The sequence below is a fragment of the Epinephelus moara genome, chromosome 17, assembly GCF_006386435.1.
Source record: "Epinephelus moara isolate mb chromosome 17, YSFRI_EMoa_1.0, whole genome shotgun sequence".
In the NCBI taxonomy this organism is placed as follows: domain Eukaryota; kingdom Metazoa; phylum Chordata; class Actinopteri; order Perciformes; family Serranidae; genus Epinephelus; species Epinephelus moara.
The window spans coordinates 21344482-21363212 of NC_065522.1; the positions used below are offsets into that span (position 1 = coordinate 21344482).

Here is an 18731-nt window from a genome sequence, read left to right on the forward strand (position 1 = left end):
AAAACCTGTCCTTACATGTTCCTTCTTCCTCCTCTTTTTCCTGAGATGCTCTGCCCTTCTAAGAACTGCTAGCCTGCTTCTCAACTCCTCTTGCAACACCTTAATCCCCTCCCTTTCTTCTTCTGTAGCCTTTCTCCACACCTTTCTTAACTGTCTCCTTTCCTTGACTAGCTCCTCTATTTCTCTTTGCCGCCTAGATTTACCTGACTGTACCCTCTCACTCCTCTTTCTCTCATGCAACCCAAACCTCTCTATACCATATGAGTAAATTATATCTCCCATCTTTTCTAACCTTTCTATTGCATTTCCTCTAAGCCTACTTAAGATTACTGACAGATCTCTATTAACTATCTCCCATTCTTTACTGTCATTTGCCCTAGGCCATTTAACTCTAACCTTTTGCTCCATGGTTCTCTCTCTGACTGGCACACTGGCCTCATTGTCACCTGCATCCTCTTTTACTATAATGCTTACTTACTAAATATGCGGATCTTCAAGGGGGGGTGATACGAACTAGGGACAGTTTTATTAATGGTAAAAAGTTCCGCACAGCTGCTTTAAGATAACATGTAGCAGGGTAATGAGCCAAACTCTTACAACGTCAGTGTGTCTTACTCCTCTATGTCATGTATACAACATAACTGTAAAAATACATCTTAAAGAACAGAATGGGATATTTAAATTATTTACTTAAAAAAGAAAATGTATAGAAACCATACTTGATATAGTGATGTTGACTGCGTTGCTGAACTCTCCTGATCCAGACTCACACCAGTACACTGCATTACTGGGCTGGTAACGCTTTATGCTGCATGTGGATCCAGTCATTGTCCCCCAGTTTTGGCAGAATAATATGCTGCCAGATTCAGTTAACTTCTTCACTCTCCACTCAGTAGAGTTTCCTTCACAGTTCAGTGAGACAGAGTCAGTGGTGAAGTGTTGAACTCTGTTTGGACTCACCGTGAGAGACGCAGATGAATGAACATCTGAAAAACATGTAATTAGGGGTCAAACCATGCACAGTAATTTAAAGATTAAGATCCTATTATGTCTATTATATCTTTGCCTGAATTTGTGAGTTCCCCAAATACACGTCCTGCCTGTTGTGTAAGGAAAAATAATAATTATAAGATGAGCTTAAAAACCAGATTAATTACAAAAGGAAAAGGAGGTAAGGACTGAAGGAAACAAGGTAATTTCACCTGAGCCCATAAGTAAAATCACCCGGTAAGATGGAAAGCATAAAGTCTGGCTTGATGCAAGCGAGCGAGGAAAGATCATAAGGTCACCATAAGGCCCGTTTCCACTGAAGAAGTTCCTAGTACTATTTGGGGGGCAGGAACTACTACAGGAACGTCCTCTCGTTCAGCCCTCTCAACCGCCGTGTCTCCACTGAGCGGAGTCGGAGGAAGGTTCCTGTAAAGTTACGGGCTGCCTCTGGATGTGACGTAATCGTTGCACGACCATTTTGACCGGGGCGACGTAGGGACGCCGTTAGCCAATAGCGGTGTCTGTAATAACTCACTAAATGGCCCGTGAAAAAAATATTTTTTCCAGCGGATGTCTTAGTTACAACATGATTGAGCTAACTGGAGTAGTTTCATGTCGTATCCGACAACGGGAGGCTTTTAACAGATGACGTCCTGATGTTAGCTTTGCTGCTGCTGTTAGCTGTCCCTGTCAGCTGCAGCCACTGATGCTTTCTAGACATCGTGATTTCCCAAAACTGAATAAATACCACACATAGCAACACAAAACTGCTTTGCTAGCTCAATCATGTTGTAACTAAGATATCCGCTGGAAAGAATATTTTTTTCACGGGCCATTTAGTGAGTTTTTTTTACATGGCGGCGGAAGCTATATGAACGAGCTAACCCTCGTCTGCTGAGTTTTAAAAATGCCGGCTATTTTGTTGCTTTCTGTTGACGTCACATCCCTCCTTGAGTATATCCAATCAGCACCAAGTAATCCCCAAGCCCCAGCCAGGAGTCTTTCGGGGCCGTTCTGAGTACCTACCCCGAGGCAGGTACTTGTTTAGCCCCCGTAAAAGTTCCGGAACTCTGTCCTTCGGGGGTGGTTCCTGCGGTGGAGACACGCACCAACGGCCCCGGCCCCGTAAAATTACCCCGAAGTTCCTGCGGTGGAAACGGGCCTATAGTTACTGCCAACATGGGCATTAGTTTCCAAGATACTGTATGTAAGTTACAACAGAAAAAAAAAGGAGGAACTAAGCTCATTACAAAGCATATGCTTCATGAGACAAGGAGGAGATGGAAACAAACCTACCTCCAGACAAGACAAACTTAGGTTCACTGTAATGAGTATAATACACTGGATCTCCTCTTCCAGCTCTGCACACATATCCTGCTGTGTGTGTCTGTCCATCAACAATGTAGGAATCCTGTTCAGTCCCATTGATGCTGTCAGGTATCAGCTCATAGCTGTAGGAGCTGTCTGACAGTCTGGGAACAGCCTTATACCAGAAGAACCTCCATCCTGCAGATGGATATTTAACACTGCAGTTCAGAGTTACTGAGGCTCCAGGACTCAGCCATAATGGAGACACAGTGAGGACAGGCTGAGGTATATCTGTTGGAAAGTGATTTCACAGAAAAAAAAACTGTTGTGATGTATTGTTGGTGACATGAACTGCTTGTATTCTACGTTTTCTTTTTAAATAGATAACACAAATGTGAGGATGCACCATCAGTTACCAAAATTACATTTAAAACATTTTTATAGGTTCAGCAAAATAAAAACAATGACTGATGATGTGTGACTTACTGGAAGATACTCTCAATGTGAAAGCATCACTCCACTCTGTTGAAGACGTTTCACCTCTCACTCTGCCCCTGCACTTGTAGTTTCCTCTGTCTGATGTCGATGCATATCCAATCATGTATTATTATTCTGTTTACGTGCTATTTACATAGCAGATTCAGCACACTGCTGCTCAGAGTAATGCAGTAAAAGCAGTAATGTCACTGGTCCTAGTGCGTAAATGTGCACCACAGAGTGTATGCACGTTCCGAACCCGACTATGTAGGTGCCCTTTAAATAGTGGGAAAATACTGCACCATTCTGACTTTAGACCAGGTTCCTGTTGGTCTGTGTTGCAGTCTTTTTCTGCAGCCTCAAAAGAGCAAAACTCCAGCCATGTGCCTGACCACAACTTATTTCAGGACCTACACGGCCCTGGGTGCAAGTGCATTTGCTGCTTACAAAATGTGGGTGCTGGCCATGAAAATAACAGTGTTGTCATTCTGAAACTATCAATGACGTCTGCGCTGTACTGAGCTGTGCACGGTTTCACACCGGATGTAAGTGCCTCTAGCTTTTTTAGACAAATATCAAACTCACTTATTTTGTTGACACGGATTGAACCACTGTACTCTGTGTAGCAAACAGGGTCCCCTCTTCCTCCTCTGCACCAGTAGAGTCCTCCCTGTGAGACACTGATTTTTCCATCTGAGAGGAAGACAATATCTTGTGAGGCCAGGAGTTCAGAGGTTTTCTCTCCTCTGTACCAGAAGTATGTCCAACCAGATGATGATGATGGGCTCACAGAGCAGATCAGGGTCACACTGCCCCCTACAGGAATGTCTCTGTTGACAGCACTCAGTCTGGCCCATGGTGTGTATGCTGTTGTAATTTAGAACACAGAAATAAAAATGGTAGTTATTGTCCACATTTCTAGCCATTGGTTTACGTGCTGTTCAATTAAGAATAGAGACATAAAAGCTCATCACTGTTCCTGTGAATGATCCCAATTAATATACCTTGATGAAAATACATAACATCGTTCATCCATTCTTGGAGGTGAAAAACTAACTGTAGCACGATCACCGAAAAAAATGCATAAGTACATTTTTAGCGCCACTGTGCATTGAACAAGTGTTCCTCTGAAACCCAACACACACAAAAGAAGTTGTGATTAAGAGCCAAGTTGAACACATTCACTGTTCATTTTTTTTTTCAGTGCTATGTACTCTTCCTTTTGCAGGGTCACAGTGAGCTGGAGCCGATCCAAGCTGACATTAGGCGAGAGCAAGGGTTCACCCTGGACAGGTTACCAGTCTATCACAGGTCTAACACATCACACAAACACACAATAATAACACCTACAGACAATGTAGACTAATCAATTAAGGGAATAATCTAAACTAATCTAACTGCCAGTTAACCTAACCTGTGAGTTAACTATGTTCACACCCAGAACCTTCTCCCTGTGGAGGAACAGTGTTAAACTGCATCATGGTTTCACTCTGTAAGTTTCTTGATATTCTTTGTTCATTCTTGTGCATTTCCCTGTGAATTATTGATGGTTCTACTTACACAAGACTTCCAATGTGATGACATCACTCCACTGCATTATGAAATACGAGTCTCTTCTACCCACACATCTGTATTTTCCACTGTGGTTCTCAGTAGCACTGCTAATAATGTAATCTTTTTGTGTTGGACGTGTGTATCCGCTGGTTGTGCTCCATTCATATGTCCACCCAGTGTCTCCACCTCCCTGGATCTCACATCTCAGAGTCATCTTCTCACCACTGAATATCTTAGGCCAGTTGGGTTGAAGGGTCACAGTGGCTTTGTTGGAAACTGTTCACATCAAAAACACACAGTTAGGATACAAACGGGATTAAAAACTAAACTGATAACATGTTATTGTTTGCTACAATCTTTACTGTACTTGTGTTAATGCATGTTGTTCTCCAATGTGTCTACATACAAACTGAATAAGTTCAAACAAAAAGCCCTTTCTTGCCATGATGCAGAATATTATGCACTTGTCAAACTTCATTAACACTAACATCACTTATTCATTAGGGTTCCTCTTTTTCTTCCAACTAAAAATAGCTCTCTTACACACCAGGGTTTCTGCCAGTGTGCCGCATGGCAGACAGCCTAAGCATTTCAGAATTTTATTTATAACATGAATTTTTAAGATGTTTTTTAAATTGCAGGAGCCTGAAGAGTAAAGAAAACACCCTGCTAGCTTTACAATGGATGGCAGCAATAAAACCCAACTAAGCCAAGTCACAACTCAAGTCACAGAGAGGTATAAGCTTGCTGCTACAATGATAACTATCTCCAGCGCCAGAGAAAGGTCTGGAATCACCAACAATCTTTCTGCTGTAGGGGGAAAGGCCAGCGCTATCATTAAAATGGCCCCACAAACAGAAAATGCAACAAAAACATTAAGTTGTATGTCACTGTGTCATTCAACTTTTGCTAATCGTGTCCTAGAGGTGAAGCCTGACTGTACTTAAGCTCTGGAGGAGCTCTCTGGACCTGTTACAGACGATTTGCTGGCTGTATATGGCTCGTGCAGAAAATTATTATGACCATATCACAGAAGCTTGTGTAAAGTGAGACAGATCAGTACATTAGTGAAGTCACTGTCACTCGCTCCTGCCGCTGCCACAGTTAGAAAAATGCAGCAAATCAACTCCAGCTGGCTGCGTCAGAAAATGCATCAATATCGGACATGCATTCACAAGTTGTTTTCTTTATTGTAAGTCAAATCCAAATCTTTGTCAAAATGTGCCATTTTCAACATGTAATTGTTAGCTTGGAGGTTGTAGCAAATCCGGAGGTTGTAGCAAATCCGATATTCGGATCAGTATCGGCCGCCGATATTAGCAAAAAAACGGACATCGGATCGGACTGCATGGAAAAATGCTGATCCAGAACTCCGATCCAGTTTTTCATGGAGTCCGGTTTTCCGACCAGCCCAGCGCTCCGCGATTCAAGCAGTCCAATCCAGTGATCCGCTCCAGCGCTTACTATCAATCCACCAGGTCAGCATGCAGACACACAGGAAACAGCAGCAACAGGCTGGCACTGACATGACAAAAATAACTGAAAAGGAAAGGCTGCATTGTTGTTAAATGCCAACAATGTCTTGTGTTGTTAATCTATTTATTTATTTATTAGGGGGCCAAAGCACAAGTGTGTGGAGTCTTGCTGCTATTTTAATTTCAATGTTAGACATTTTAAAGATTTCTTGTGTTGATTTATTTTCTATTTATTAAGGGGCCAAAGCAAACCAGCTATATTTTTTATTTTATGTTAATGTTCAAGTTTAAAGTTTGTTTATTTAACCCTGTAAACAATAAACAGGTCAGTTTCTCATACCAACTGTTGTGGATCATTCTAACTAACCCCGATTAAGTAGTTGTTCTTGTTAGAGTAATATCGCTGGATATTGGATTGGTTTCGGCCAAAACTCAAGGCTGTAATATCAGTATCGGATCGGAAGTGAAAAAGCTGGATCGGGATATCCCTACCTAAAACCAAACCATAAGTACTTCATAAGTACTTTCAAAGATTTTGGACTTTCACGCAGAAGACTTTGACTCATTTTGACCAAAAGCTAAAGATGGTCTCATGAAATTAGATCAAATGTTTGTGGCAATTAAGACCTCACAAATTCACATTTAGGACTACTGTTTAATTTTATGGCCTAAAGTTTAGAAAATTGAATTTATTACACTTCAAGACTTCATAGGGACCTGCAGACACCCTGCATATACTGTCACCTTCACAGTAACCACATCTCACCCCAAGTAGTGCTATTAGTAATAGTATCCTAAAAGTCACTGAGAAACTTTAGGTTGGTTTATAAGTTGTCACCCATCTGTATGTGAAGCACTTCACAATGTTTGATAACTGTGGCACAGAGCACACCATGTCACTATCAAAAATGAGATTTGAACTGCATAATAAGTTTAATTATTAATTTGTTCATTCATTATCCAAAACTTATTGCCCTATTCAGGTTTGCAGGGGGCTGAGGCACGGCATGGGGTAATTAAATATTACAATTACTATGATTATTATTAATATTAGTATTAGCAGTAGTAGCAGTAGTAGTAGTATTAACAATAACTCATTGTAATTGGAATATTGGGGAAGACTGTTGTAACTGACTGTAGCACCTGTTAGCCCTTCCTTCACATCAGGGCCCTCAGCGTATCTATCTTGTTCCTCATTCTGCCCTGTTAAGATGATTAGATAAATGTATTAAAAGAAGATGTGTCTGTATGAAGGCAACAACCTCTGCAGAAAAACTACTACACTTTGACATCAAGGTCAGCACAGCATCAGGTCTCCCTACATAAATATGCATATAAAATAATACTTTCATAATTTGTTTTTCACACATGAAGTAAAATGAGAGATCAATACTGAATGATTAAAAACAAAAGAAATGGACAACTGCTCACCTTCATCTTGTCCATAGGGGAGCGTGCTCAGCACTACAATAAAGATAAAAACTTCATTGGACAACAACTGTGGCAACTATAGCTTATCAGTCAACAGTATTACGCATTTCTGTGATGATGTTCTTTAAGTCTGTAAAGATGTGGGAAACTCCTAATATCAAATATATAAAATACCCAATAAAATCAATTCAAAAGCTATAACTGTAACAATACCTTAAGACTATATATGGTACATGCATTATGCAAATATGTGTGCAAAAAAATACTTACAATCTAGTTCGATATCCAACAGCTTTGTAGTCTGTATAAAAACATGAGTCTGCCTCTGAAAGTCACAAAATTGAAAAGTTGCTGATGTACTCACAGAATAACGCCAGCACACAGAGCAAAGTGTGCCCCATCTTCACATCCAGCGCTGACACACTCTGCTGCTCTCCTTGTCAGAAATTCAAATACTTTGTATTAATAGTGATGCAATGGAAAATGAGAAGAAAGAAGTATCCTTTCATGTCAACATGACAGCAGACTTTTTCCTCTAAGTTCTCTAACCTTTCACACAAAGCCAAGACAACTGCAGGGGCTTTGACCACAGCGTACTGACATGTTTACACTTCCTGCCCACAGGTGAAAATGTATTAGCTTGTTTCATCTGCAAAGGTTTGTGCATGGTGCCTAAAATCGTTAAATTAAAAACTGGTATAAACAATAATCAATTATTCCACATCCCTGCAACATAAGACCATTTAATTTAACCCTATAACATCATACACATACCTTACATTTTATTGTATGTTTATTTAGTGTATGTTGTGGACATATACTGCCTGTATTGTGATGAGGTAGTGTATGTTGTGGACATATACTGCCTGTATTGTGATGAGGTTTGTGTTGTGGGCTGGGGAAACTGCGGTTGGTTGGCAACAAGGGTTGGTTGGCTTACAGCTATTTCCTGGTGCTTGGACGTTCTCAGAAACAAAAATGTAACACTGACTTGTTTGCTTGCCCTGCAGTCATCTACTATGATAAAACATCTGAAAGGCACTAACTTTTCTGGTGCAGGTAACATTTCCGTTTTGTAGTTTCAAAAATAAAAGTGATTAAACGGTTTAGATGAAAATATTGGAAATGTGTTACTTCTAGGAAATAGACAAAGAAATCAGCTACATTTTCATATAAGGTTTCATTTCTTGTAGCTACAGCATTCTGCAGGCTGTTCTCATGCATTGTTTGTATGTATAGCTACGTAAAGGAATGCCCCAAAATATATAATCCACGTAAACATGAGCCAGTAGTTTGTGCATGAACTATGTATTTACACCCTGCGATCATGTGACCAATGTGCTGACAGAGAGAAAGAAGGAAGTATGCCCATGAGGAGGCAGGTTGGGGTCGTGGATGGGTCACAAAACTCTTTCCCCCAGGAGACCGGTGTTTGGAACCGTGTGACCCCAAGTAACCTTTGAGTCATTTTAAGGGATGTCGTCATCATGTTTCTTTTCCTACAACTTACAACTGCAGCCTGAGAAAAAACAAGCCAAGCCAACGTTTCTTAGCAGGCATGAAAAAAACTGTTTCCAGTTCCTCTTCACACATTAAGACTTGTTGCCGTAGAAACAAGAATCAGTCAGTGTCATCACCACATTCACACCAGAGCTTATGTGTCTGTACGCTGAAAAAGAAGAGGGGTCATATACAATAATATTCTTTTGTAAGTGAAATTTAGTCAAACGTAGTGCATCAGTGGTAAATAATATAGAAATTAAAGCACAATTTTTAACAAAATATTTTGAAAACAATGACGACTGATGGTGACATGAGGAAGTAGGGATGTCCCGATCCACTTTTTTCACTTCCGATCCGATACCGATATTACAGCCTTGAGTTCTGGCCGATACCGATACCGATCCCATCCAAGCGCGTATTATACATATTCACTTATTTTGTTGTCAGTCATGTTAGAAAAGGTTTGATCAAGCAATATTACTCTAACAAGAACAACTACATAATCGGGTTAGTTAGAATGATCCACAACAGTTGGTATGAGAAACTGACCTGTTTATTGTTAAAGGGCCAGTGTGTAAAATGGGTTGAAAACCATTGAAAACAGTGACATCAGTGGTCAAATTCTAGATTGCAGGGCTCACTCGCTCACCCCTCCCGTCGGGTAAATGACGGTGGCCTCATAGGGACAAAAAGCCTTGCGCAGACATGAGTTTTTCAGGAGTAGGACTATCTAGCGACGAGGTGAATGTTTATTTCGAAATCTAAACCATGTTACAATATTGTAATGAATCCCTCACGAGCAGGAGACCAGAGTAGCGTTCGGGAAAATGGCTTGTTTATTTGAGCACTCCAAAAACTCCGGTAACACTCCAGGGGGTAAAAGACTCTGTCCCAAACTCTGACTCTTCTAGCGTAACACACACACTCCATACACACATTCTCGTTTACGATACCTAGCATGCGCCCCATCCCCCCTCTGCTCCACTAATCTCCAGCCTGCACGTTTATTTAGCCTAGCGATATCTCCGGACTATAGTAGCTGCAATGGACGACTTTGAACGCGATTTTGAAGAGTTTCTTGTAGCGGACACAGATCCAGAGCCATACCTGTTTGAGCCGGAGCATACAGATGAGGAACTCCATGTGTTTGATGCTGAGCGGGCGAAAAGAGAGGCTGAATGCACAGAAGGGGATTCGGTGCTACTGCTGCCATCGTTGGGGAGATATATCATCAGGAGGAAAAGCGCAGCAGAGAGTGCATCACAAGGAGTAAAGTTGCATCTTCTTTTCCTCGCAGATGACGGTTCGGGTTCATTCTGTCCTGTTGCGTGGTAAGTGTGGTCCATTCGCAAACTTTATAACTAAAAAAAACTTAAACAAACTTTAAACTTGAACATTAACATTAAATAAAAAATATAGCTGTTTTGCTTTGGCTGCTTTGGCCCCTTAATAAATTGAAAATAAATCAACACAAGAAATATTTAAAATGTCTAACAATGAAATTAAAATAGCAGAAAGACTCCACACACTTGTGCTTTGACCCCCTAATAAATAAAAAACAGATTAACAACACAAGACATTGCTGGCATTTAACAAACAATGCAGCCTTTCCTTTTCAGTTATTTTAGTAGTGTCAGTGCCAGCCTGGTGCACAGGCACACAATATTGTACAACTATTTAAACAAGCAATAGTCCATCCATGGCTCCAATTTCACTAATTGTGCCCAAAACAATGTCATCAGTCCAATTTCACTAATTGTGCCCAAAACAATGTCATCAGTGCTCTTTATTTAAACAGTAAGAGTGTAAACCATATAAACCATATAAAAATATCGCTCTCAACAAACCAGAGCAGAAAACAAATAGTCAGTTGACGAAGTTGACCGCTACTCCTCCTACCCTCCATGTGTGTGTCTGTCGTCTGCATGCTGGCCTGGTGGATTGATAGTAAGAGCTGGAGCGGATCACTGAAATGGACTGCTTGAATCGCGGAACGCTGGGCAGGCCGGAAAACCTGGAGCGGATTCTGTGAAAAAAAACGGATCGGAGTTCATGGATCGGCATTTTTCCATGCAGTCCAATCCGATGCCCGATTTTTGCTAATATCGGCGGCCGATACTGATCCGAATATCGGATCGGGACATCCCTATGAGGAAGTGTGCAGTCAATGGTTTTCAATCGGAAACATCAGAAGAAGATAACAGGCAACGCTAGAGGGCTGAGTCTGAGAAAATCGGACACAAAGGTTCCCACTCTGTTCTGCATTAATTTGTCGTACAGCAGGTCCAAGTAAAAACAATGGGGTCATTCATTTTCAGTAAAGAGATGGTACAGAAAGGCCTGCAGCTTGTTAACTTGCTCAGAACAATCAGTCCCATACATTAGTACAGTGCTAAGGATGTGACCCCTGAGCAGTCAGTTGTGTTTGCTGGAACACAACGCTGCCAGAAATTAAACCCTGAGTTTAATGTAAGTAATTTCAATAAGTTTTTATCAAGTACTAAAGCTTTTGAGAATGTTGCTCATTAGTCACATTGACATAGCATCCTGGGACATAACTACCTCCAACAGTCCCAGACTTACAAAGGAGCACTGACCTTGTGTAGGTATCAATTGAGGTAATTTGGCACCCCCATGTGGTCATTTATAGGTACTCCTACTTTAACTGCACAGTGATTGGGGTCTGTCAAGTAAAACAATAAAACCTCCTCACCAACAAATCAAACTTTGTTAAGCCTCAGTAAGTGCAATACAGTGTCTCCTCTTCCATCTCCATACATGCAGTATATTGTTCTGTGTGTCAGCCCATTAACAAAATAGGAATCCTGTACAGTATATTCAACTTTTGAAATCACACAAGATGCTAAAATACAAGGCCTTCAATGTAATAGCCTTATATGAATCAGCACAGATGCATCTCTAGTCTGATTTTCATTGAGTCCTGGTTGAGTTATGCATGTCTGAAACATTTGTGGCAAACTCTCTGTTCAGCTGAAGGTCTGTAGCATACTGCTGCTGCAGTTGATAACACTGGACCTTACACAGCCCTTTCAGGATTGTTGCGATGACGCAACCAAAACAATTCACGCAAATTCAACCAATCACTGAGAATTCTGTGCAACCTTGCAATTTTCTCCAATCACTGCAACTTTTCCGCAAATTTTCCCAATCATTGCAGCTCTCTGTAGTTTTACCAATCATAGCAGTACCCTGCATATCGTCACCAAACTCATTTCCTTCTTTCCAGTTGAGCAGATGTACACGTGCAACATCTCACATTTCTAGCACATATTACTGCTAAAGCAGCTTTAGTCTCTATAGATAATTTCCAATCCATTACAACTGTATGGGGGGTGCATTTTTTTATAACTCACTGGATTATATTTTGTTAAGGCACAAAGTTATAAATATTTAAGGTGGAGCCGTTTTTTTAGCCGTTTCTTTAGCTTCTCAGTCACGGCTGCAAACTTCTGAAAGGTAAAATATGTGACACTACACCTGCTGGTATCTCATTGTGATTCTTTTGTTTATTCTGTCTCTGATATCTGCCTTCATCTCAATACAGTACAGATGAACTGAATTTAAAAAACGTGAACAGTTTTGAACTTATTTTAACCAAAGAAATAGTTCCTGAAAATCAATACCAAGTCCACTTTATGGCTTTTACCAAGATAGTGTCAGGAGGCTAATGTGGGATGTGTTTATCCAGTTCAGATGTCCAGTAAAAAAAAATTGAAGAAAATTTGAAAAAAAAAAACTAAAAATACAACTGCCAGCTTACTCCTTAAAAAATAACTTTATTGAAGCATAGAATACAAAAATAATTAAAAACAAAAAATATCAAATTCAATCAGGTGAAAATAAAATATGCACAGTACTTATAAATATATTTTTAAGAGAGAGGAAAACATGTACATGTAATAGGATATGTTGTCTGATAGCAGATTATTACATACTGTATATTAAAGTAGTTTGTAATGTCTATCCTGGATCTATCTTATCTAACTCTATAAAAGATGCTGACTTTAAAGCTGCACCAGCAGCTAGTGATGGCCAAATGAAACCTCATGACCCATTTTCTTTACTTTCTCTCCCCACCAGATGGCGCTCTTGGTTTAAAAATAAAGGCTGACAGACTTACAATGAAGTGTGCTTTCAAGCTTTTGTTGAACAGACATCGCCATCTGGTGGCTTCAGAAAATAAAGGCAGTGCTTCATGAGGCCTCATTTGGCCATCACTGCCAGCAGCTGGTAACTAAAGCTCAAATATACTTGTGCTGCTCTTTGGAATAACTTCGTTTCAAAGTTACCTACAAAAAATAAATGACAAAATGACTACAAAATAAAAAAGACAATGCAGTGCATTAATACTAGATGAGAATAAGCATCAATAGTCTTGTGCTCGTGCTCGGACTAATTAAATCCACAAGTTAAGCACGGACACTTCCAGTCGCCTCTCTGTCAGCTTGTTGGTGGTGCTTTTTGTGGTTAACTTTGGACGATGATGTTGTGTGGCTGCGAGTCTCAGCAGTCTGTAAACCCTCCTCTGCTAGCTAGCTGCTAGCTAGCCAGGTCAAGGTTCTCAAATGTAAACATCAGTAAACATTGAGGAAAAGAATGAGCACCAGCTGAACTAGCATCCTGCCAGCCATTGTACAGATGCTGGAAATAAACTGGACGACCTCTGTGCTGCATCAGTTTTCAACAGGATATCAGGATGTTCACTGAAACTTGTCTAGCGCCATTTCACCAGGTGACTGACAGAGCAGAGGAGAAGAAAAGAAAAGGAGGCATGTGTTTTACAGTGAACAAGGACTGGTGTGTTGTACAATCCCATTTGACAAATACATTTTGAATTCAATGACTGGAAGAGAAGCAAAACAACAAAACAAATCATTATTCAAGATGTAAGGACGCTTTCTGACATGTTAATCTGACTTATAATCATTTAATGATCTGCAGAATGAATCATTTAAGTGTGCACATCATGTGGTGCATTATTACCAAGAGCTGTTCCTGGTTTAACTTCAGAGAGAAGTTTCATTGCTGATGCAGTTGATTTTCCGATCAATGGAGAGGTTCAATTTAATTAATAATATATATACTGTATATAGTGTCATAATTATATTAAGTTTCAACAGAATTTAAGTATGCATATAAACTTTATAAAGGATCACTTCAGCATTTTTCAACCTGGACCCTGTTTGCCTGTGTAAATTGGTCACTGATGTGAACAACAATTTTTGAAACCTGGGGCAACTGAACACCATCACTGTATGTCCTTTAAAAGTGGTTATGGATATTGAAAATCTTTTAGACAACACTAAAAAAAATTCTATTAACTACTGTGGTTAATATACTCTCTCCAAATCTCACTCATGTTTCCACTGTCGTCTCACTGCAACGAGTGACACCTTGTGATATTTCATAAAGAGACTTCTTCTTAATGAGGCAATGACAAACATACCAGTAGAAGTGAAAGGTAAAGAGACACTTAAACCACTCAAAGTAACAATCTGAGCCGCTCTGTGGCAAAATTAACCACTATAATACACATAGACATACAGTGACTGTGTTCATTTGACAGAAATTTGATATTATTTTCACAGTAATATAAAACAGATATACAAGAGGGAATTATGATATATTACATATAATTAAAAGGCTTTTGAAGCAGTTTTTCTTTTTCAAAAAAAGTTTTTTATGTAAAAGGTTATCTTAAAAGTAGTTGCATAATTTTGTATGATTGAACATGTGCTCATTCACAGGCAGTGTAATAGAAGCCTTAGTTACTTTAAAACAGTTCAGTTATTTTTTATAGTGTAGATTTCTGCGTTGGCCTGGAACAAAAGGGGGGATAAATAACAATAAAAAGAAAATAAACAACAATATAAAAAATTCGACTTGACTTGGTTGATTGGCCAAGTTGTTATCTTAAATATGGGTATCCATCCCGGCCCACAATTTCAAAATCGATGCATCCCTACAATAATTAAAGGCAAAAATGCCCAATAAATAATCTTAAAAAAATCCTTTGATGCTGTGATTCAGTAAGGCCAGATAAGACCATGAAAACAAAAAATGTACAATCAACCATTATTTTAGAGAACGGAGAAATTGGCTGCACAAATGACTTAATATTCATTTACTACATATGCAAAACTTAAACTTAGAAATATGCCAGAGTTTAAAAGGTCATAGGTGTGTATAGAATTGACAATTTAACACACTAGTCACACCCAGTGGTAGTAAGTAGTAACTACCCAAAGTGTCTTGGATAAATTGAGCTGCTGACCTGTTGTTACCTCCAGTATAATGATAGGACACATTTCAATACAAACTTTGAGCATGCTGTTGTAAAGGACTGACCTGCAGTTCCTATATTCACATCAGAGTAAAGACAACTCTCCTCTGGTTCATGGCGTTTCCCTGTTAAGATGATCACATTAATCCATTAAATAAAATATTTCACTTCAGGACAAAACATAAACTATATTCTAGTTATTCTGTGTATCTGGAGTACTCACCCTTCCTTCCAAAGTTTTTAAGTTCAATCAATGAATAGTTGACATCCTGGGATTCAGCTGTATCTAAAAAAAATACATTTTTTTAGTTACAGGATTCTCTATCTGTCACTCATAATTAATCCCCTAAAAAAAGCCATTTCCTACAAGAGCGATGCAAAAATCCACATGACAGCTATTCACACCAGGCTGGTGTGAATTATTCACATTGCCGTGTTCCATTTTATCTAACAAGCAATCCACTGTCCGTAAACAAACATGAGTACCTTGTTCCTCTGGGGGGATTAGCCCTCACTAACATCCAAACATCACTGTTGCATGGAACACTATATAATCCCAACCAGGGAAGGAGGACTGTTTGATTAAGGTCCGACAGACTCGTACCCAGTGGTCCAATTACATTATTCAGCATAACAATAAGCAGTGTGCTTCAAATTGTTTCAGACAGTGACCAACATTTAACAAGCCAAGAACAAACTAAGAAGACATTCTCTATTTCAGCAGCAAGCTAGCTCTGACCCGAAGGTATGACATCATTTGGAACAAAGGATTTCATTGGTCAAACATATGTTTTCACAGTAAAATTTAGGCAGAAATTGAGATCTGTCTGAATATTTTTTGTCCCCACACATTGTTACAGAGATCAGTTTTTATAAATGTCAATGCAATTTTTTTCAGTTAAAAATCAGCGCATGGTGTGAAACAGCCTTGCTCTGAGTATAGAATGGATTATCTAGCGCTCACTATACAAGGCTGTCAAGACTCAATTCAACAAGTTTCACTTGCCTTGTCTTAATTAACAATTGGATCGTATGTGATGTTATATCATCTAGAAACAAGAATTCTAATGCAAATCTTATTTGAGTATTTTGATTTTGTTTTGATAATTCTAGTAGTTGGACATCCTGACTTGTTCAGAGAAATATTATCAGTGAAAAATCAAATTTTAAGCAAAAGACAGCTCATATTGAACATATTTTCACCTAAATATGATAGGGCATTTTTGCAGTGCATGTTACTAAAATATATATATATATATATATATATATATATATATATGTATATACTGTACCATTATCAGCGTCTTCAGAGCCTTTAATTGATTCATAGAGACGAGCTTCAGAGCCTTGAATTGATTCATAGAGAGGAGCTTCAGAGCCTTTAATTGATTCATAGAGATGAGAGTCACCTACAGAGCAGTGAAAATCAAGTTGAAGTCAAGTTACTATTTAGTACTATTTTAATTACATGATGCCATAATTAAACAACCTGAGATGTTTTTAAAATGTTTCTTCAAAACGTGTGTGTCAAATCAAGATGTGTCCTTACCACGGAGAGGAGAGGGGTCTTCATTCTGTTGAAAGCCCCGATTGGTGCTCTCAGACTGGACTGGCCTACAACATGCAGATAATAAATTTACAGAGGAACATGGCATGTATTTCCTGTTATGATCAAAATAAGATAATGTTGTACCAACCTGATAAAGCACGAATCTGTAAATAAAGACATTTGTTGTTACATGGTTTTGTATTTTAAGTTGTCATACTGCCATTCTGTCTTGAGATCAGACAACCCAATCGCAAGAAAATATGTTGGCATTGTATGTTTCTGAAAACTACACATCTGTATGTTATCATGTAGCAGATGCATTAAAACTTGACGTATCTTACAATGCTGTGGTTGATGTGTGGTTTTGTTCAGGCACACAACCCACTAGGGTACGGTAAGAAAAGATCGAGTTTGGCTTAAATTACCCATGTTCGGTGGCAACATTTAGTGGCATGAACGCTGCTCGAAGCATAGCCACCAGTCGCTAACAAACAACCATTGTTGTTCGTTCATCCCCACCAGAGGTCTGCAGCTTGGCAGCCATCTTACCTAGGTATCATACCATCCACCATTCCTTCCACCTCCCAATGACAAAGCCAGCTCACATACACAGTTACTTTAGAAATGTTGATATGAGTCATCAAACATACAAATGTAACATATCCATGGTTTGCAGAAATGTACAATACCATTATTTTCTTCTGGCTACTGGGTTGGATCAAAATACATCTGTGCATTTGAACAATAAATAATTTAATAATTAATTTAATAAAGGTCTCACCTTTGGACCGTCTGTAGCGATACAAAAGGAGCAGAAGAATAACGAGTACAATTCCAAAAACCAGCCCAACAATCACCGGTACAGGAAATGAAGGGCTTTCAGGCCTGGAGACTCCTGTAATAAATAAAAACCGTTCATAAATGTAAACAGCAGCTTCTGAATTTACATACTTTTTCATAAAGATGAGTCATGTCACATGACGCCAAAGTAAAGACAAAACATACATTTACAAATCCAGACGTATAAACAACACACATGCACGTACACACACAACATTAATGTCAATGTCACTCATATTTTGATTTACAGGTGAACACTTACAGCACTATACATCCAAGGAACATGCCAGAATACAGTGTGAACTTAGACATCATTCACAGTAACTCAAAACTATCACAATTGATGCAGACTTTCTTCAGCTCAAAAAGAACTGAATCCAACAGGTGGAATCAGCTGAAACTATTGCTGAGTCAAAGTATTGACATTTGACATAAAAGAAAGTGCAGTACATGTTTCAATCCTACTCACCTTTAACTGACATCCAACTCTGTGCTGACACTTTTTGTGAGTATTCACACTTGTAAAAGCCTTCATCTGACTTCGACACTGCAGAGATATTTAGCTCCCTTCTGGTGTCATTTTGAATGAGTTTGTCATTTCGATAGAAAAACACCTTGGAAGCAAATGTTTGGCTTCTTATTCTGCAGCTAAGACTAACAGAATCTCCCTCGGTCACAGGATGGACAGGGCTCACCAGGATAATATCTTTACCTGTAAAACAGACACAGGATGAGGTTAAACAACAGGTGTCATTCACTAACATGAAATCTCCCCCTACAGTGTATTTTGGCATTTTTGTATTTCATATTTTTCTCAGTCATTTCCTGATGATGTTGATGAACAACATTGTTCACCAAATATCTGATGACAAATCATTTTGTGCTGAAAACAAGTACATGACATATGACTATAGTAATAGCTAGTGATGGCCAAATGAGGCCTCATGAACCACTGTCTTTCTGGAGCCACTAGATGGCGCTGTCTGTTCAACAAAGGTTTGAAAGCACACTTTATTGCAAGTCCTTCAGCCTTTACCTTTAAACCAAGAGCGCCATCTGGTGGGGTCAGAAAATAAAGAAAGTGGTTCACGAGGCTTCGTTTGGCCATCATTAGTAAAAGCTGCCTAATGGGATGTTTAAATTACTTAAAAGAAAGAAAATGTATCAAAACCATACTTGATATAGTGATGTTGACTGCGTTGCTGAACTCTCCTGATCCAGACTCACACCAGTACACTGCATTACTGGGCTGGTAACGCTCTATGCTGCATGTGGATCCAGTCATTGTCCCCCAGTTTTG

The 18731-nt window shown here is 39.3% G+C and overlaps 2 protein-coding genes and 1 long non-coding RNA gene across 4 annotated transcripts in view; all 3 read right to left on the reverse strand.

The window, feature by feature from the left end:
• Positions 1-7744, reverse strand: part of LOC126404179 (Fc receptor-like protein 5) — a 147154-nt gene extending 139410 nt beyond the window's left edge. For both annotated transcript variants that reach the window (XM_050067221.1, XM_050067216.1), the window contains exon 1: positions 7600-7744. In XM_050067221.1, the coding sequence (XP_049923178.1) occupies positions 7600-7636 (37 nt within the window). In that variant the 5' untranslated portion in view covers positions 7637-7744. The remainder of the gene's footprint in view (positions 1-7599) is intronic.
• Positions 1-18731, reverse strand: part of LOC126404182 (obscurin-like) — a 42372-nt gene that overhangs the window by 10559 nt on the left and 13082 nt on the right. Inside the window, exons 5-8 of the mRNA XM_050067227.1 lie at positions 4336-4605; positions 3361-3642; positions 2287-2589; positions 720-986 (exon numbers count right to left, since the gene is read on the reverse strand). Coding sequence (XP_049923184.1) covers positions 720-986; positions 2287-2589; positions 3361-3642; positions 4336-4605 — 1122 coding nt within the window. The remainder of the gene's footprint in view (positions 1-719; positions 987-2286; positions 2590-3360; positions 3643-4335; positions 4606-18731) is intronic.
• Positions 12624-16450, reverse strand: LOC126404192 (uncharacterized). Its single transcript, XR_007571414.1, has 4 exons — positions 16335-16450; positions 15266-15328; positions 15108-15167; positions 12624-13495 (listed from the first exon to the last, which is right to left on the reverse strand). It is a non-coding gene; the product is annotated as an uncharacterized LOC126404192 (long non-coding RNA).